At 40.1% G+C, this 21,504-nt stretch overlaps 1 protein-coding gene across 6 annotated transcripts in view; it reads left to right on the forward strand.

Moving 5' to 3' along the window:
- Positions 1-9,820: 9,820 nt before the first annotated feature.
- The window catches only part of DENND1A (DENN domain containing 1A), a 201,384-nt gene continuing 189,700 nt past the window's right edge, over positions 9,821-21,504 (forward strand). For 2 of the 6 annotated variants that reach the window (XM_050714645.1, XM_035555445.2), the window contains exons 1-2: positions 9,845-9,975; positions 17,007-17,077. In XM_050714645.1, the coding sequence (XP_050570602.1) occupies positions 9,959-9,975; positions 17,007-17,077 (88 nt within the window). In that variant the 5' untranslated portion in view covers positions 9,845-9,958. Of the gene's footprint in view, positions 9,976-17,006; positions 17,078-21,504 lie in introns of those variants that run through there. The other 4 variants (XM_035555442.2, XM_035555440.2, XM_035555441.2 and 1 more) reach the window with 4 other exon arrangements.

Genomic DNA, 21,504 nt, shown 5'->3' on the forward strand with positions numbered 1-21,504 from the left:
ATTAACAGTTATTTAGTTTGACAAACTTGCATAATTTTGGATTATCTGCATTTGTGTAACATCAGTGTTTATTCCCACTTTTTTGATCATTAACAAATACATTAATGTCAATGAAGGGAGTACATTTGAAGTCACCCCCCCAAAATTTTGCTCTATTGAAAATGTATTTTTTATTCTCCTATTTGCTTACCAGGAGACAGTTTTCAGTTGGAAACAGTGAATATTAAAACATTAAAATTCAAATTCTGACCATATCATCCTAATCAGTTTTAACTGTTTCTTATTACTGACATAGATGGATCTCTGCGTTGACATTCCCAGAACCACTTGTCTTATCTTTTAGAGGGTAATTGCTCTCTAGTCCTTTAGTACACATACTGATTTTAATCAGGTCACATATTCCTGTCAGTAGTTCAGTAACTTTTTTTTTAAATCCCCCCAGCATTTATTCTGCAGTCTTAGGAGGCGGTTGTTATTTAATTTGTGAATTTGTTCCAGCACACGTCAATTCCTGGGGTTGACAAAACCTCCTCTATATTGCCCAACAGGAGGAAATCTGGTATATCTGTTTTGCCCAAATTCTATGCAGAAATGCTAATGCAAACCAGTCATTTACCTTCATTTCAGTGTCTCCACATTCTCATTAGCTTTCTCACTTTCCTACCAAATAGCCCACTGGACTTACAAAATCTCTTGCAGGCTTGCTCCTTCTTAGTACTTGAAAAAATCTTGTTTTCATGTCAGGCTATCTGCTCCTCAAATCCTCTGTCATCCTTCTAATCTTCCCTATGTATCTTAGCCACTATATTTTATCCCTATTGACTTCACAAGTTAAAATTCTACCTTGAGAAAAATATGTTTGACTATACTAACTTCTTGAACATTCCTGTATCCATATCACTCATTTTTGCTTGTCAGCTTCCTTTTTTGTTTAGGATTATGCATGCCTTCTGTTATACTGTTATGCTTGCTCAAGCAGCCTCCATGCTGAGTCTAAGGATTTTAATTTCCTCACTTTTGACTTTAGGGTCTTTTTAACTAGCTTCCTCATTTTTTGTACAATCTCTCCCCTGAGGATGTTGAAGTTAATTATACTGTGGTCACTATTACTTAGTGGTTCAACTTCAGTTACTTTATAAACTAACTCCGGTGTATTACTTAAGGGAAGCTTTTCTTGACTTAGGTCTTTATAGCTCTAAGATATATATTTGAAAACATTTTTTTAAAAAACCTTCCAGCAAAACTAACTGGGAAGTCTGGAAAAAGGGATGTACTTACAGGATAATTAATAACAAAGACCAAGGACATTACACAAACACTTGTGAAATGCCACCTAGTCTTTACTGACTGTAAGACCAGAATAAATTAAATCAATTAACAACGGCTCCATTTAGTGGCAGAAGTATAGGAGCATGCAGATATCTCCCCTATATGATTTTAACTAATTCTGCAACATAGTCAGAACCAAGTACAAAAGAACATTTCCAGCAGGGCGTTATCCCCATTTTAGAGAAAGGGAAGATATCTGCTGTCTTGCAAATAGTGTCTGCTGCACTTTACTATTTAAAGTTCCTTCATTAAATACGGAAGGGGATGGCATTTCATAGCTTGTGGTATTACCTCATGACATCCTGATGTGGTACAGTTGCAGTAATTACGTAAATAAAATTGACTTTTTATGAGTGATGAATCCGGGAGAAATGCACTTCAGTGCACTTGGGATTTTTTTCCCCGTATGGAATGGAACCGTAAGTGTCAGAGAACTAATCAAACTAACACTGAGAAATAAGCCAGCACTCCTATTTTTTGTAAGTAACACCTACAGTTTGGGAAGAAACCTCTCCTCTATTGTGAACACAGTCTATCAAGAATAATGCTGCATATTTCACATAATTAAATCAACAACAGACACAAATGAATGGCCATAAACAGACCATCCCCAAGTTAGCCAGGAAACCCTCAATGCTTGAAAAGATCAGCAGCCGTCTTTCCTAAGCAGCTATTGGACTTGGGGTGCATATTTGAACTTGTCAGGCAGAAGGAGAGTACAAACAAGACAAACCTGGAGCTAACTTACCCTTCTGTTACTCAGGGGAAACATTACTGATGTCTTCTGAACATCAGGGCAGGAAAATCAGTAACATAAAATTATGGGCCATCAAGTCCTTTTTATATAAGCAAGTTCAGAACACCTACTGGCTGTCTAGCACTAGCTCTTGCCAGAGAGGTATTTTTGAATGTAGTGCTTCAGCAATCATACAGAATTACAGTAACATAAAATCGGTACAAATTAAGTACGACTCAGGCCCGTACTATTTAATCACTGTTATGCTGTTGAAGATTATAGTCATTTGACTATTTGATCATTTTTCCACACACAAGTATGAACTTAATCTTGATTTTAACATTATGGAGTTCAATTTTTTTTCTTAAGTACATACTTTCCCATTGCCAAAACAAATGGCTAACATCACAGAAGTGCTATTTGATTTTTTTTGTCATAACAATTTAAAAATGATGGCTTATGACAACATGTTGTCTGATGACATCTTAAAAAGTATTGGGCCATCAATAGTTATCCCATTACCGTCCAGTATGGCAGAAAGGATAAAGAGACTCCCTGTTAGAAGGGCAGTGAAGCTGACACTGCTAGTAGTCTTTTGGTTTACGGTGAATGTAGTGATTATATTTGAAGCCTGGCTTGAAAAATATAGTTATGTTAAAAAGTTGAAGTAATTACTACTGAAAACACAAAATGGACAAACATGAAAAAAATTAGAATTCCATCAGCTGTGAGATGGGAAAAGCTGAGGAAAATCACATTGCTTACACAGATAATTCATACCAAAATTTTGTTATTTTTATTTCTAGAATGAGTGCGCCAAAATAGAAAATCACATTTTAAATAATACACATTGCCAAGTTACAAACACCGTCTTTTATAGATTCCTTCCTTCCTTCTTTCTCTCTTTCTTTTTCCTTCCCTTTCTTTCATGCTGAGTTCACCAGCTTAAGCTGGTGTTAAGCAGTCTACTGTTCACGAGTTTAGTATCATATGAAGTAAGTACTTCCCTCTGCTCCAACAACTTACGTCTTGCTGTTCTGGATGTCTCCTAAGTATCCTTGTTCTTCCAGGCTCATTAATAACTTACAGGGACTTGAATGTAGCAGTCTGATTTACATCAGTGATCTTATTCCTTTCAGCACAGGAGGGTTATCTTTTCTGTGACAAAGGCTATCACAGATATGAATAACTATTTTCATACTGGGCTTTTTTTTTTTTTTTTTTTTGTCTAGCTGGAATCACACCATCATAGATTTTGCCTCATAAATCTGACTTTGCTTTATAGAGCAATAATGGTATAGTCGGCACTCTGCCATCACAGCAAGGTGAATAGAGAAGAGTAACTTAGGTCAGTTGCTTCTTTATTATTGGCAGATGAAATAGTGTCTTCAACAGCTTCAGAGCAAGAACCAGCTAGGCAGTGTGTTTTGACTATGAAGGCAGAGCCATTCTGAGAAGCCATAGCAAGAGTTTTTTTGCTAGATGCAAGGAGGGACATATAACCCACAGAGTAAAGCAAGAAGTAGGTAACCCACTGCTATTTTAAAGCTACTTGGGTGAAAACTTGGAGATTGAAATATGTATGAGATTTTCAGGTAAAAAAAAAAAAGAACTTCTGCCAACTGCGGTAGACTGCGGGAAGAAGATGACAAACACCACGAAGCTCATTTCCTCTTGATGGAACACATTGAAACGGTGAGGATCAACACCGCAGCATCTCAAGGGTCCTGTAGGAAAGGGCAGCGTTTGGTGCCTTGCAGAAGACGAGGCTGTTTCTGCTGCTCAGCCCAGCAGGAAGTGCAACCTCTGCCTTTGTGCCCATGTGGCAGGGCCCTGCCGCACGCCTCTGGGGCTTGGCAGAAGAGCAGCATTTTTGACACCTGAAAATCCCATATGAATTACAGAAAAAGCACGGTACCAAACTACTGGTCCTTTAAAACTAGTTGCAGACTTTTTCCAAGGACATATAGAAGCAGTAATTAGTTGTTACCAAGATTTATATTTATGTTTTTGCGTATTGATGGTAGTCTCTCCCTCATAAAAACCTGTTTGTGCTTTTTTCAGCTGTGTAATTGATAATTGGAGATATGTAGACTATATAAGCAAAAATGTGCAGCTCTAAAAATAAGAATGCAGTTCTGCTAAAATGGAGTGTTAGAAACATTTCAGATGTAGCATAATGATTGTCTGCAAGAAAAGAACTTGACAACCAATCGAAAGCTCAAAAAGTTGAGTGTAAACTTTGAAAATGTCAGCTAAAGTATCATACAGAAAATGCCTTCTATTTAGAAATACAGTCACAAGAGAGCATTGCCACATACAGTTCTAATTTAATTTCACTTTGGGAGGTAATTGTCTCTCTGCGAAGAAAATATGAATTTGCCATGCTGAAATTGATACAGAAACACCAGCCTTTAAGACAAAATCTGCTGTGCTGGGCTGCCGAGTGCACTGAGGTAAATGTAAAGGTAAAAGCTTAAGAAATTTACAACTGAATTCCTCAAATGACAAAAGAGCCGTGTTGCATGATACAGGCACGAAGACTGAACAAGAACAGAAGTGAACATGGGAAAGATGCTGACAGGAGACAGCATAACACGGTGTCCAGCGCACCACGTGGGGAACAACCAACCAAGGCAGTGACTCTTACCGTAACACCTTTCTAAGCACCAGCCTCTTACTGCTGACCTGCCTGCTTTTCTCTCACTCAAATACTTTGACAGACCCGTCACATAAGATTTAAGTCTCTAAGCTTTTAGAAACACACCTAACAATAAGGGTTCAGGCCTTTTAGGATAAGAACGTAATCATAGAAAAGCAAACAAAAGATAGGAGGCTTTTTCATGGGGTTCTGACAGTGTAAGATCCACAACCATTTCAGCATTCAGACGGTGAATATCATAGCTGTTACAATCCAGAAGTTAGCTACCACTCCACAGGTGAACTCTGATTGACAAATTGTGGAGCCTGAAGTGAACTTTTAATTCAATCGGAGCTGGATATTGTTGGTAACGGAATGATGTACTGACAAGAGCCTTTATGGAGAAGCATCCGTATGCTTTGGACATCTGACTTAATACACAGATTTCAGGAACTGAGACTGACAAACCTAGAGATCAGCGCACGGATACCGGCGTGCAGTCACCAACATGAGATGCCTTGTTCTGATCATTCACAGATCCATCGTCATTTCTGCAATGCTAAGAATCCCCGAGAATTCCAGAGCTACGAACTGAAGCACCATACGATCTCCCACAAAGCAAAAGTTCTTCAGAAAGCTCAGTGCTTCACGGTTTCTGCAGCTCCGCAGCTTGGCTTCAGGTTGAACCACGTTTTTTATCTATATTCTGCTTTCAAAAGAGAGATCCAGGCCAACTAGATCAATAATTCTTTGACCTGAGCTTTATCACTAGCTATAGGTATCGAGTGATGTGAGAGGGAGTACAGGCTTTTTCAGCACTCCAAAATGAAATCTAAAGAGAAAAGGAACATTTTTTAATAATCGTCCTCTGACATCAGTTTGAATGCTTGGATTAGTTTTCTCTCAAACAAGAGAAAAAGAGGTAAATTAAAAGAGCAAAAACGTTTAGGATATGTATGTTTCTTTTAAAATAATAACTAATTTTAATAATTTTAACACTTTTTAATGGTGGCAGACGTGATTCTTTAATTCTTTAGGTCAACAGTATAAAAGCCTGCTTAAAGACCCTGAAAGAGAAAATATGATGAATATTGTAAGTGACGCAAGCAATGGAAATTTATAAAGAGAATAAAATAGATTTTCTGACAGGAAAATCACTGCATGGTTCAAGTCAGAGAACAGACAGCTCTGGAAGACATTTCGCTAGTTTCCCCACAAAATTAAATAACCTTTTTTTTTTTTTTCTCATAAGAGATTCTTATGGGAGAAAATGTAGTCTGTTAAGAGACAGTAGCACAAGGAAATGTTTGCCATATTTAGATCTCCTTTCACTAAAAAATGAAGAGGTCATTTCAGGTCAATCATCCTGGGCTCTTTTCTTTAGGGGAATGAGTCTCCAGCATGGCTCTTTATATTAAAGGATTTCATGGGCCTGAGTTATAGCTATTGGTATAATCACAGGTTTCAGAAATAAGAATAGTTATTTCGTATTTCTTTGTGAATGGAGAATGAAAAGGTCATTCAGTGTATGGTACTTCAAACACTTAAAAGGAAAGGTATTTTACTGCTTACTTACCTTTTTATGTACTGTATAGAAAGTAGGCATAATGTTGCCACACTGCTATGCAGACATGGGAGGAAAGAACCTTTTTTGTTTTATGCAAAAACTTGAGATACCTCTGCATTTCTTATTTTGACAATAAAATCATAAGATGAAGAAGGTAAATAAGAAACAGTCCTTCCCCGACACTTCTAATGTAAGATTTAGTGGCAATCAAATGAAATTGATGTGGCAGGTTCAACACAAACAAACGGAGGTGTTTTTTTCACCTAGCATGCCATTAAGCTATGGAAACTCCATGCCATAAAAGGTAGCAAATTTTAAATTATACATAGGTTTAAAAGCAACAAATTAATGGAAGAAAAAAATCACCAAAGCAATTATATAAAAATAGCACCTCTGGCTAAGAAAATAGATTAATTTATTGGAGGCTGGAAGAAGATTCTACAAAATTCCCTGTTCCTACACTCATCCTTAAACATCTGTCAGTGTCCAGTTTTAGAGACAGAATTCTGAGCTAGACAGACCTTTTATTTAACTTATCAGCTGTGTTCTTATGACTTTCTTTTCCTTTTTTTTTTTTTTTTTTGTAATTTTTAAATATTTTCTTTTGTATTTCCCAAAGATAAATTACACTTCACGCTTACAGATTACTTTCTTAACCCACAATGGAAAACAAGTACATGTAACTGATTTCCATCCATATGAGGAAGGACATATGCTGAACCAATACCTTTCTTGTATCGGGGCATAAACTAATGTCTCTGAAGGCTAACCAGCAATCCTAACAATGCCTTATGAATCACAGTTTGGGAGCATTAGGAACGGATTACTTTTTCTAAAGCAACATACATGAACACTTCTGGAGGCTGTTTGTACATGCAATGGGCCAATGACTTGATCCATAACTGATGAGATGTGTTAGACAACGACAAGCATTACAAGCTTGAGGTTAATTAAGTAACTTGTCCTTCACATCTAAATAGAATATCTTTAATAAGCTTCCTATCGGGTTATAAACACTGATAGGGATTTTTCTAATCTTCCCCCACTGAGAAATGTGGAAAACCATACATGTGCATTATAATCAATCTTATTCCAGTGCCAGTATATTCTGTTTCAAGACATAACCTTTCAGATGAAGCTACTGATCTATGAAGCCATCATTTTGTTTCTTGCCACTCCCACTGCCTGAAATGTAGCAGAGAATTTCCCAAGTACAATTACAGCACACTTCAGAAGGGTTGTCAACACGAAAACATTGCTACTGCTTCTCCTCAGTTAGTATTTTCGGTGCTGTGGGTGACTAAGGTATTAAAATATAAGTTCAGCCTAGAGTGTACAGTATAAGATCTCTGTTTCTGTGGTATTGAACTAAGCCTTTCTGGTCAATCTGGAAAGTATCCTAAGGCTTTTACCAGTCTTTTAATTCCTGGATTATTTTCTTCTGCCTGAAGTTTCCCTTCTGTTTCCCTTTTGTTTGCTATTAATGCTTCATCTCTTCTGGGACGGTGATTCACAGTTAATCAGCTCGTTTATTCTGAGACATTCAAAAACATTGCTCCATGGACAGGCCAGCCGGCTCTTGCTGTAACCCTTACACGGTTAAACCCCCTCTTTCCACAGGTGCTTCACTGTTTCTACTGGCTTGTAACTGTTACACAATTACCATCAAACCATTGGGCAAGCTGCAGACATCAGTGCCATCAACAAAACTAGAGAAAATGTAGTTTGGGCTACCTAGTAAGCAGTAAACAAAACAGAGCAAAACTAAAGAGTACCTAGATCTACCTCTTAAGTCTAACGTCAGTCCATTTTCCACAGAGAGTGATGAAAGTTAAGAAACTGTGTTAACTGCTCTTATATTTGTCTTTCCTTATTGTTATTTTGTACTGCACCAGCATTACATTTGTCAGCTTCCTTATTTTTTATTATTGATTGCGTTTCTTTTTTTCTTTCATAGTTAATTTTAACAGTATTCCTATAAACATACATATACCTGTCAAATGCGGGTAAAACTTTTACTGTACTGGTAAAGTTTACTGTAACGGTTTAGTTAAAGGGGAAGAATATCCTTGGTTTGCACACACTAATTTTGGCTGAAAAGCTACCCTACATTGATATGGGCATGTCTGTAGGAGCCAGGGCACACTGCTGTGGATGGCTCACCTTTATGTAAGCTGTAAAGGAGGGCAAGTCAGGAGCTGCGGGCAATCGTGGCACAGGCTGGGCCTCAGCGACCCGGCATGGTCCCACAGACGTGAGGCTGACAGCAACAGACCCCAGAGGACTAAACCAGGGTACCAAGTGGGGCCAGGAACCCAGCAAAGCCAAAGGGTAACGCGGGACCAGGCCCCCAGGCAGCACAAACCCCGAGGCTCTGCGACAGAGGGCATGGGGGAAGCGCAGGGTGCAGGCACCTGGTCCCAGGTACACACCCAAGTGGGAATGAGGAGCACTCCTTTCTTCTCACCTCCCCTGATGTTTTGAATTGTAACTGAGTAAGTCTTCCATGACTTTCTCCATAAGTGTCTACCATGTTTTGTATTTATTACTTGAATGAGGACGGTATGGTTTCTCCCTACCCAGCTCTGCGGGGAGCAAACGGGATATGTTGTATATTATATGGCCTCTCTCCCCTGCCTTTCTGGCTGACCAGAAGCAGTTGGCTTCAGCACTGAGCTGCAGTTTGGAAGTCTTTTTAAAGAAAGTCTTCCATTAATTTTTCCCCCTTCCCCACTGCAAATCATCTCCACCTCTTAGTCTTATATTGTCAAACTATGCTAGAAATTGCCCAAAGCTTCCTCAAAACTTCTTGTAAAACATGTTGAACAAAATGTTGGGGTACCTGTTTGATCCTGTTTGCCAGCTCCAATAAGGCATGTTCCAACATCTGTCTCATCTTAATTTCTGAGTCAACATTAGCTCTGTTTTCAGCAGACTGCATCTCATCTCTCCTCCACTTCTTTCTGGGAAGCCTCCCGTCCCCTTTAGGGCCCTACTTGGGCTTGCTGTTCTTTTACTGGGGCTTGTTGTTCTTTTAGTGGGGCTTGGTGCTCTTTCACTTGGGCTTGTTGCTCTTTCTAGGCATCCCTCATTGCCCTTCCAGCATCTGATCCCCGTGCCCAGCTGCACAACGCTTCTACCACAGCCCTGCACGGGCACGGCTCCCACCCTTCTGTCTGAGGGCTCGCCCTTGTTTCCTCAGGCTGCTCCTTCGTTCTGCCCGGGGGCCCGCGATCTGCTTGCCACACACCGGCCCGCTGGGACCTTCACAGGGCTCCCCAGGTCCCGTCTGCTCGAGGGTCGCCCCTCAGGGGATCGCTGCGGGCTCTGGACCTGCCCGGGGGGTGCCTGAGGAGCCGGCGCCCGCTGACAGGAGGCGCGGGGCAGGGGGGTGCTGCCCCCCCCCGTACCCTTCCCGCCACTTTTGGCCTGAGGCGGCCCAAGGAGGGGAGGGACGCGGGGGGGGGGGGCTCCAATGTGCCCCACCCCCGAGGCCCCGCGGCCCCGCCGCACTACAGCTCCCGGCAGCCCCCGTTCCGTGACGCGCCCCGGGCGACGGCGACGCGGGCCGGGCCGGAGCAGGGCCCGATGCGGCGCACAGAGCGCGGCCCGCCCAGCTCCGGCCCCCGCCACCGCCCCGCCTCGCTCCGGCTCGGGCCCGGGCCTATGCGGCCCCCTGCGGACCATGGGATCCCGGATCCGGTGAGCGCCCCGGGCAGCGGCGGGGCTCCGCGGGGGAAGGGGCCGCGGCCGGCACCGGGACTTCCCCGCCCGGCTCCGAGCGGAGGCCGCGGGCGGGCCCCGGCCGAGCCCCGGGAGTGCGGCCCCGGGACGGGCCCCGGGGGCGGGGGGGGCCCCGCGCTGCACGGCCACGGCCCGGCCCCGCCGCGGGGGCGCCGCTGCCCGAGGGGGGCACGGCAAGGCCCGGGGGCGCCTCCCGGCCCCGGCAGCTCCGTGTGCCCCAACGCCCTGTGGCCCCCCGCGGGGCCGCGCCGTGAGGGCCGGGCCGTGGGTTTGGTCCCCGCTGGGTCTTGCAGGCCCTGAGGAGGGTTGGGGCTGCCGGCACTGCCCCGGCTGTTTGGGGTGCCGGGGGTCGGGGGAGTTACAGCCTCGGTGCCTCGGCTGGAGTGGGCTGAGGGGAGGGAGGGTGGGTGGGCTGCCCGGGGCACCTGAAAGGGCATCGGTACGGGGCTCGGGGGGAAGACGAGGAGCGCTGCAATCAGTCAGGCCTGCAGCTCCGTGCCCGCAGTGGTTTTTATCATTTTCATAAGTCAGGGGGTTGGTTTATTGGTAGGCTCTCTTGATGTGTTTTGTATTGTCCTGTTAGAGATCTCGGTTCATGACGCTGTTCCAGGGTAATTCTCTTCCTCTGGGGTGGGTAGGGGTGCAATAAAGCTATCGCCGCGCAGTGAGCGCCGACATCTCTGTGCATGGGAGCTGTGCTGTGGTGGGGATGTCCAGTTAGCGCGTATCTCATTGAGCAATGTCAGTAGGTGCCGTTGAGCAACAGCTTTTCTTTCTTTAACACGTTGCTCGTCAAGATTACACAGGGCTTCAACTTTTCACCTCTGTTGTTTAATTTGAGTATAAGACTGGAGTAGTAGCAGTAGTTTGCATCGTCCTTGCTGTGATGACACGTGTTTGTATTCCCAAGCCTCTGGGCTGGGTACACATACATACATGTACTGGTGTTCTAGGTAAACGTAAATGGGTAGCCAGTGCTCGCAGTCATAGTGCTGAGGTGACCAGTTGCTTCCAGAAAGCAACCTTTCTTCTTTGGGAGGGGGTGCTTTTTGCCCTTTTGTGGAGTATGGGTTCTCCACTGTTGCTACAAAAAATCAAAGTAAGAAAAATAAGTTAAACTTTTGGCTTACATTCAAAGTACAAGTTCAATCTAAAACCGTTGCCGTTTTAACATCAGAGCAAAGGCTGTGTCAGTAACTTGCAGTGTTGGATCTGGCAGCTGTCATCCTTGCATGGGTCCCTTCAAAAATTGCGGTCTGAAATCACTTTTTATGATGACCTTGTCTTAAACCGCTTAAAATGGGTGATGCTCACTTACTTGCATCTGCTTTGCTGGTTGTGGATGCAGTCACTCGGATGAGGAGCTTCAACCGGAGCCCTCACTGAGGCGGGAGATGTGGCAGTTAGAAGTATTTACAAGCACCAACAGACATACGGACTTTATCTGTACAAAGTCTGTTTCAGTGTGAGTGTCTCGTTCAGATTACTGGCAAATTCTGTGTCTTTCTCTGTCGCCAGGAAAACAGAGGTGATGACCCCATATAAGCATTATGCTTCATTCCTCCTGGACTTTGAGAAAACATTTTGTCTGCTGAGTGATCAATAATTTTGCACTAGAGGGACGATTAATAAATTTGATTTTCCCTCCTCTGATGTAAAACTATAACAGCACCGTGCTTTTGTCCTTATTCTACATGAGCACCATTCACAACAATCTTGAAGTACGCAAAGAATGAGAGAGGCTATCTCAGAGATGTGTCAGGTCTGCTCTTTTGAGCAAGATGTCTAATCACACTGAGATTTTTGTTGAACATTTTTGGGCAGGATCTTTCACCTTCTGTGTTGCCAAGGGAAATAACTATTAAAAGGGAACAGTGGATTTTGTTGCTGCTAATATTACAGCACATTTTACATGTGCATTGTCATATCCAGGTTTAAAATGAAGGAATTAGAATGAAAAGTGTTAAATATTTGTCATGTGGCATAATGCTTGTAACTTTTTTTCCAAAATTATAGATAAATATAAGGTTTTACCTAAACTGATTCAAGTGGGATTTAAGACTTAACAGTTAATCTAATTAATTAAATTAATTAACATACCATAAAAGTTATGCCATAATTCAGAAATACAGAACTTAAAAAGGAGTCTGCCTAGAATACGCTCTATTTTAAGGTAATTTGAGGCTTTTCTTTTGACCTCTTCCTTTTTCCAAAGGGTGGTTTTTCTCAAGTTTCATTCTGTCATGTAAGATTCTTAGAAGCAGCACAGACTCTGGAGGCATTTGCTGACTTGAGGGTGGTGTTCACCTGTCACCTAATATGTAGACTGTGTGCAGCAGAATGCTTTCACAAAGAATCCTAACGTAGTGAATAAGAGAGTCTGCAGATACTGGTGAAGTAGATCTGCGAAGTAATCTTCCTTGCTGTCAACAGGTGGGCTTCCCAAGCCGTGATGCTAATGAGTCTGAAGTTAATGCTGTACTTCCTCTCTTGTGGGGAGGAAGTAAGGAGCAAACTACTTGTTACAAACATGAAAACAAAATCGGGCTTCCACTTGGATTTATTTTCAAATTTGAAGTTTTGCTATTCCTGTCAGGACTTTCATGTTCTATCCTTCTTAATTGGATTTCCGTAATTAAAAGGCTTTATTTCAATTATCCTGCTGGGATCCAGTAGTAAAGAAAGAAACTAAAATCTGGAAATCACATTCTGACCCAGAGCAGACCAGCATTTTGAATTTCTGTAAAATACTGTACATTTGAATTTCTGTAAAATTTCTGTAAAATAATATCATCTAAAGTACTTTTGGAGGTGATAAGCAGCTTCCTTATTGGGGCAGTGAAAGGGAGCGTGAATGAGAAAATTATTTTATGATGGGGTATACCGAGGCATGCGCCCTTTACTCACAGTGCCGGTGAGTTTTGGAACCCTAGCAAAAATCCAGTAGTCAGGTTTCTTGCTTCTTGCTATGGATTGATAATTAGGAGGGATATTAATCTCTTTGGCACATGATCACTTGCACACGCTGCGATACGCTCTGCACGAAACCCAGATGTATGTCAGCTATGTTTTTGATGGATGTATAGTAATGAGTCATTAGAGTGAAAGATTGCTTAGAGGAAATTATCAGTAGCTGCATCAGAAGGAAGTGGAAGAAATCACGAAGTTGCCAGCAGTCCTGTAAGCTTGTGGCTTGCGGGTAGCTGCAGGCGCAGAACAAGGTCCCACGGGGTTCCGCTGGGGCATTGCGCCTCGCCTTGGCGCGTGCCCTGCGGCGCGTGTGAGGCACCCTGTGCTGGGCAGGGTCTTGGAAACTGGAGTCTAGTTAGCCTGGCTGCCCTCGCTTCGTGGTAGCCTTCAGTGCTCAGGACATTAAAAAAGAGAAAATGTACCTATTTTTGAACAATGTGTTGGGATCAGTCTCTTGCATGGAATTGCATTGCAGAGTAAAAAAGTTACCCTGGTCCATCCCAGCAGTGGTTGGGCTTCAGTGAAGAAAGAAGAGAACCCTGGTGCTGGTCTGTTTGCCGTAGAGCTTGCTATGTACTGAGATGTGGTATTACCTACTTAGGCAATACCAAGCAGAAAAAGTTAAAGACGTGGAAGTTAATAAGGGCTGGAGGTGCGATATCAGAAATCATGGACTTGTATAACCTTTTTTCTGTAAGAGATGAGTAACTAAGTCTTGTAACAAGAGACCTAACAGTCAAGCACTGTCAGGCTCCTCTCTTACACATTATTTTTTTAAGTAGAATGATTTTTCTGTCATAAGTGCTACTGCATTGTCCTATGTGTAGGGAAAATTCTGCTGACAGAATCCAGATTGTGGCTTTAGGTGTGTGAGGTGCGTACTTCCATACAGACAGCTTGAGAAGAACTTTAATTTTACTCTTCGTAAATCTTGTGTAAGACTTATTTAAAAATATTATTTCAATATAAAATTTCTTACGGATTGTTTTGATATTAAAGCAATTTCTACATCAAAGAGATTTGCAGTAATACCTACAAATAGCACCTACCACAGAAGCATTCTTTTCTTGTAAAAAGTCGTCCTGAACTTCTACTTACAAAACTTATTGCATTTCCTTTTCAGATTATCGAGTTATCAAATAAATGAGTTACTTTTTACCTATGTGTCCTGTGTATTGCTTTTTTTATCATATGTACGTTCACTTGGTAATTCACCGTGTGTCTGAGTGTTACCTGGGGGCTGCTGGGGGAGAACTTTGCACGAGGGTGTTTGGGTTCCCAACGCCGGGGACAGGTCCAGTGAGCCGAGGTTTTGGTACAAGGCACACGCAGCATTACATGTCTGTGGGGCAGGTTAATAATCATAAAAAGGGACTGCAAAATATACATATTATGATGCGTGTTTATGCTATGGTTGCAAACTGTATGAAGTCTCATAGTGACTTGTTTCCTTAATTCCACGGAAAAGTTGTAAAATACTCAGAATTCAACAATGGCTTCATTCTCGCGCTGACTTCATTCTCATACCGAGGTGTTAGCTTCTTGAATGCAGTCTTTAATACGGAGTTTCTGACCTGGCAAAGCTACTTTAATTTCACTGTTTGTAGAAATAAGTGGACGTTTGTCATGGAATATTAAAATAGAAAATTTAATGTCTTTGTGTCTGAAAGTTTTGGTATATAGCATGTGCTCTTGCCAGCTGTGTTAAGCAGTGTTTTCACTGCAGAATTTAAACGTAGACGCTAACATAATACTAAAAAGGTGTTTGTTATTTTATCCATTAGCTGTAAAAATATTAGAAAATGTATAAACTTTTAATTAAGGAAACAGGGTGCTAAAAATAGAGATATAAACAAGGAGGGTAAGATAAGACTGCACAGCAATATATTTTACAGGAAAAATCATTTTTCTGTGTCAAGTGGTTATCATATCATACTCATCCTGTGCTAGGACTGTAGCAAGATAGCTAAGAATGTGAATTTTTGAAGCAGATCATGTGCAGCACAAAGAAAATTAGGCAAGTTTATTTCACACTGCAAAGTAATAGTTGATTTGCTGATCTTAGGTTCTCATAACTTACCAACGTGCTTCTCGGAAAAATGGCTACTAAATGCAAATCGGTTGGGAACTGGTGGCAAATTAAATTAAAATTAATTGAATTGTGGACAATATTGTTGCTCCTGGGAGGTGCTCTGTAAAATTGTAGAGTGTGATCCTATGCTACTGAAACGAATGGTAGCTTTTCTGTTAATTTAAATAGGTGTGGGATTTGGCTTAGAGCCATTTGACTTGCACTGAGTGGGTCTGTGGCATGAGTAGAAATGTTTTTTTTAATCACTTTTGGTGTTAAAGTAGGATAAAAATAATATAAATTCTCTGATGTGCAGGCTTAACTCCTTGACGTGTTTATATTTTTGGTTTGAGATGCTGAGGAAGATGAGTTTTTGTTGTTGTTTTTTATTATTCAGATGGGAATTCTAGCATAAATATGATTTTTTTTCTTGCCATTGTTTTCATTTGTAGCTGTAAGGGAACTAACAAAATTCACAAGTTACGTATACCTCAACAGGTTTCTAATTTTAGATGGTTTACGTTAACACATAGGAGACAATATTATCACTATACAAACAGCTATAAATTTAGAACAGTTTTGATACTTAGTTTTAACTGGAAAATCTAAAAATAAAGTGTCACATGTTTCGACTTACAAAATCCCTATTTCAGTAACCAAAAAATTACAAAGTCTAATGTGTGGTTCTCTTTAATCTCATCAAAAATTCAGGAGTTGCTAAAATTGTTAGGCAGAAACTGAACTCAAAATATGCTTTCTTATACAATCACTTGTGGCATTTATATGCTCCTTATGAAGTATATTTCCAGAGCTTCATTTATGGAGTTGGCTTTAGATTTATGTTAGTAAGAGCTGAAAATGTAGGCTAAGTGTTTTTTTTTCAGTCATATAACGTTAACTTTCTACTTTTAGTACTGGTATACTAATAACTCTGGATGAGAATAGTCTCTGTAAGCTTCATTTGCCTTTTGTAGCTGAATTTGGTATCTCCTTTAATCATATCACCTATTTCCTTTTTTCATCTGCATCTGGCAACTTTCCACATGTAAGACTGCAGTGTCTTGAGGCTAAACCTTGTGCATTAGAAATATTCTCCAGCAGGGCCCTTCTGACAAAGAGATGCAACTGTTATTAACAGGTATTAAAGAGGGGAACTGTCTTCATGCAAAATACAGCCTCTTAATTTTTCCAGCAATGGATGCATAAAGTGGCTTTGCATCCTCTTGACTGCTGCTGCTTTTTTTTTCCATTTTTTTTCTGAGTAAATAGGTGTCATGAAGGTGAACTTGAGGGTCACAGTAATGAAAATGTGAATCTGTTTTGTTTGTTTCGTGTTGGGGAATTTGACTCTGCTTTCAATTTGGTGAAGAGAAAAGGGTATTTAGGTTTTATTTTATTTTTTCTGAAAAAATATCCAGGATGGTATTTAGCATATACAGCGATCTACTTTCTCATTTGAAAGTAAAAGTGAAATAAAAAAGAACTTGCTTTTGCAAGTTGTATACGGAATCACATTGAACTGAAATAAGCATCTCTTTTCAGAATGTTACCCAGAGGAACAAAAAGCATAGTTCTCTTTTTCTGGCAAAGTTTCTGAATGAGAGGCCTGTGACATTTTAGTATGTAGAAATGCAGACAGGTCACAGTGATTGAAATGACATAAAGGATCTGTGTGCTTGATTTCTATTGTTTCTTATTTAATTTTATTTTCTCGGTGGAATTCATTTGGACACTGTTCATACTGACTGATCTGAGCCTCAGTGCCTACCTGTTACATTCCTGTAAGGCAGAAAGATCTGAGGTTCTCAGGCCATAAAACAAGGAATCTATTTTATGAAGTTGTCACTGTAACGTATGCATTCTTAGAACCCTTTTTGTCTGAGTAATTGAAAGCATGCTTGGAAAAAAAAATCTGTGCTAAATACTTTTTTTTTTTCCCCCCTTTCAGACAAAATCCGGAAACTACCTTTGAAGTGTATGCAGAAGTAACTTATTCGGGCATCAGTTGCATTGGGAAAGGTACTGTTTTGTGCTGAAATTCTACCTATTTCTTGGCTAAAACTATTTTTAACCAGGTAGTGCAAGGTAATGAGGTATATTCATTATTATGCTCTTCCACCTTTTAAAGAAAGCTGGAATCTTTTACAGTTTGGACTAATAATAAGAAAATCCTGCCTCTGTCCCTATTTGTGGACAGTTTCTTGGGTTCTTTGACTGTTTTGTCCTTTGTCTTTTGGAATAGAAATAACCCTTACTTCATTAAGTTGAAAAAGTAAATGCATTTTCAGATTTTTATTTCTGCTCGTATGAGGAATGATTAGGTTTAAATTAAAAAATAATCCAAACATTTTTTGTATGGAATTTATTTTTACTTACTATTTCTTACATGTCTACAAAACCATTGTCTTCCCAAAATTCTTCCTTTGATCAAATGATTTTATCTAGAAATAAGGCATGGAAGTAGCTTATGATTTGGCTAACTGATTATTTTCACCAAATATTGTTATCGAGTTATAGCTATACAAGTATTTTTTCCATAATATTATTTCTGAGAAATATTCCTATGTTTATGCTAGAGATGTCCTGTAACAGCTGAAACCAACATGTAAGTGTATTTGTGGATGTTTGATTATCCTTGTTTCTATAACCGATGAAGTTATTAAAAAAAAAATAAACAGCAAAAGCAAAAGTTGAAATTCCTAATCCCAGAATTTATTTCAAGATACTGTTTTGTGAGGTCAGTCTCTAGAAAGTTATGGAAAGGAGGGATGTCAAAATGAAATAATTAGAATTAGTCAACACATATTGAGGTAATATACCATTGATCTTTGACGAAACAATCATATGTTTATTGTATATATGGTATAATGAGCCATAACTTTATTGACTGGGGAGCCACTTATCTCCTTCTATATCTGTATTTGTTTGTTACAATCAGTGAAAGCGAAATAACTGCAACTCTTTCCTTTAGTGCCAAAGCCTCCATAGGAGTTGTAACTGGAATACAGTTTTGGCTTGTCCTACTGCTGTACACCATCACAACTATTTGATGTAACTGCAGGAGCCCTTTTAATAACTGGTCTTTGTTTCTGCACATCTGACCTGGATTCTAGTGCCAGAAAATCTGAACAAATTTGACCGTAAACATTACATTGTACAGTACTAGTGTCTGGGTATAATCTTCTCTTTGAAGTTTGTTTGCATCCCCCTGGAGGGATTAATTCCCTGCTGTGGGAAGGTGGGTTAAAAAGCACTGAAACTACTTTACAGGTTTTTAATTGGAGAATTTAGTATACATCTTGTTCTATAAACCAACTGATTCTGTGGGAGTTTCACTTTAGTTGTGTTTTTAAGTTTGTCGTATGCACTTGTAGGTGCAAAATATTCAGAAATGGTTGTTCTTAGTGTGTAAAAAATGTAAAAAAAAAAAAAAAATTAGTTTGTATATTCTGAATTTATTAATTCTGTCTGAATAATCTTTAAAAAAATTTTCCCACCTAATACTTTGTATTTAAGAGGTGTCCTTTATTCTCAGAAGTTTTAGATGAGTGTATCTCCAAATATTCTGTCCTTGTGTTCTAAACAAAGCTGGTTGGTTGTTTGCCTCTAAGCAGTATCAGCTGTATTTAATAGCTGAACTGTATTTCCAGGCAAAGTGCCATTCTGGAAATATAATCCTAGAGACCTCCATGTAGTCATCTCTTTCTCCTTCCTTGGCTATCTAGTCTTTGCTGGAAGACTTAGGATATATATCAGTGTGTTCTCTGGAATCAGAAGGATGTATATTAAACGGCAAGGAGCAATTACTATTAAGAAAAGCAAAACACATAAAAAACATGTGAGGAGCAAATTATAAGACGTTTAAAAAAAACATTCTTCCCATAGAATGGATTCTGAAATTAACTGAGACAACTACCTCTGAAGTTTATGTCTAGTCTGGTAGTGCTATCGACCACTTATAATGCACTTAATTCTTGCATCAATTTTCTAATACCGTCTTGAGGAGAATGAATTGTTCCAAAGCTATAAAAATCCTAGTGTGGGGGATTGTCTGGCTTGTGGGATGGTAAAACATGCCTCTGTTTTGTTAATAATCCAAAAGTTTGTATAGCAAGGGAAATTTTCCATGTAACTGTTAAGTATCAACTGCAATTAAAAGCTTTAATATATTTCATGGCTCATTTGCTTCTTGCTGAAATGGGAAATACTGACTCCTGTTATTAACTACTGACAGACAATTGTACATTCAAGTAGCTTTATTGCTTGTATAATTGTTAACAATCGTACATTAAATGTTTAGTAACTTGCCAAATGGATGAGAGCAGCATTTTACATCATCTGTAGAAGGCTGCCTCTTAGTTACCAAGACAGTTGACTGCAGAAGAAAAAAATCTATTCTGGGCTCCAGGAAAGATCTCGATAAACTAGAAGGAGTTCTTGGAGGGCCACCAAGTTGGCAAGGGAGCTGGAGCACTTGTGCTGTGAGGGGAGGTTGAGGGTGCTGGGCTTGTTCAGCCTGGAGAAGAGGAGGCTTCAGGGGACCTGTACAGCAGCCTTCTGTACCTGTAAGGAGTTCATCAAGGTGACTGGTTCTCAGTGCATGGCAGGAGAACAGGAGGCGACGACACAGATTGAAACGAGATGTTTTAACTGGGCATCAGGAAACGTGTGTTCACCGTGGGCACAGTCAAGCGTTGGAAAAGGTCACCAAGAGAGGTTGTGCAGTCTCCATCCTGGGAGGTTTGAAAGACCTGACCGGGTGACAGCCTGAGCAACCTGGTCTGGCCTCACACCTGACCCTTCTCTGAGCAGGAGGTCGGACTTAAGGCCTCCGGAGGTCACTTCCAGCGCGAATTGTCCTATGATCCTACGATTTGATTCCTAGAAATGCAAGCTCCAGGATCACTCAGGAGATGTCTTCTATTCCAAGTAAGACATGAAGAGAAAACTTTGTCAAAATAAAGTAAGTTGAAAAATCAAACGTTTTGTTCCAGTCCAGGCACAACTCTGCCAAACAGCAGTGCAGTGTGGGAACTGAGGAGGGAAACGGTCGCGGGATCAGCTCAGCTGTGGGCTCTTCAGCCTTTCTCGCCTGGATTGCTGAGAAATAATGAGTATCTGTTCTCAGCATTGGTAACTGTGTATTTCTGCCACATGAAGTCTTTGGTATGTTGTGGAATTCCTAGTTCAGTTGTATCTAAAAGCTATATTTGTACTTTTCTTTGCATATTCATGGATCTTATTTGGGTACTTACAGATTTTTCTTACTGGGTCACTTTATGTAGATGTGATATCTGTATTTTGAGAACCATGAAGATATTTCGGGAGAAGACATTTAGCGATCCAGTTTTCTGTCTCAGCCTTATGAATGCAATTTCCTTGGAAGCTGGGAATTCCCAGCTTCCCCTTGACTAACTGAATCTATTAGAGTGGACTTGGTTTTTGTTTGTTTTTACTGTGTTTTTTTTGTTGTTGTTAAGAACATCTGACTTCCTGAAATTGAACAGAAATACAAAACTGCTTTTATTTTAACTTTCTGCTCACTCTTAATTTTTTCCTGTATGGTTCTGACAGTAGGAGTATTTCTAACTTTAGTTATCATTTGGATGTAAGGAGCTATCTGCCTTACTAATTCCAGGTGTATTACTTCTTAAAAAAAAAAAAGGTAAGAAAAAGCAAGCAAAGAGAGATTTTTAGTTTTGTCACAATTATTTTAGAGATTTCACTGATAGGAGTTAACCTTTCTTCAGGAATTAAATAAAATAAAACCTTGAAAATTGAAGGTGGAAGGTTAATAATAATGCAGTGCATTGCCTAGCAGATACCAGTAATAAATTCTAGACGTAATCTAAATGCATCAGTTTGGCCTTTCTTCTGCGATACTTAAGTATGACATAGTTTCAACTAAAACATACATCTATTCATTTTTGTCTAAAATAAGTATTATAGCACTTGTGAACACTACATGCAAAGTCTAAGGTCTACCATTGCTTTTGTTAGGATACTTCTCAATTTCAATATCAGTCTTTGTAGCTGAAGAAGTTTGTGCTGTTTGTTTCATTGCCGATGTATCTGGTGCTTCACAAATAAAGAAAGATAATAGTTACTTGTTTAAATATAAGCTGGAAATGCTAAATTCTCTGGTCTTAGGGGAGAGCTACAAAGAACTTGAATTGTTTCTGTTACAGTTGTAACTTCTGAACTTCTGAAATTCAGTAGCATTTTATACTCTTGACATATTTTATGTTTACAAGTATGGTATAATACATTGGAAAAGCACTTGCTGTTTTTGAACTTCAGCTAAAATATTTTCTCCTTTTACCAGAACTTTTCAGATGCAATAGAAAGAATTTACTAACAGATTTCATTTAAATACCTACATAAAGAAAGCAAAATCATGCTAACTACTTAAGAAAGCTTTCTTTCAAATTTTCAAAGCACTTTAT

This window comes from Cygnus atratus, chromosome 19, assembly GCF_013377495.2.
Source record: "Cygnus atratus isolate AKBS03 ecotype Queensland, Australia chromosome 19, CAtr_DNAZoo_HiC_assembly, whole genome shotgun sequence".
NCBI classification, from domain to species: Eukaryota; Metazoa; Chordata; class Aves; order Anseriformes; family Anatidae; genus Cygnus; species Cygnus atratus.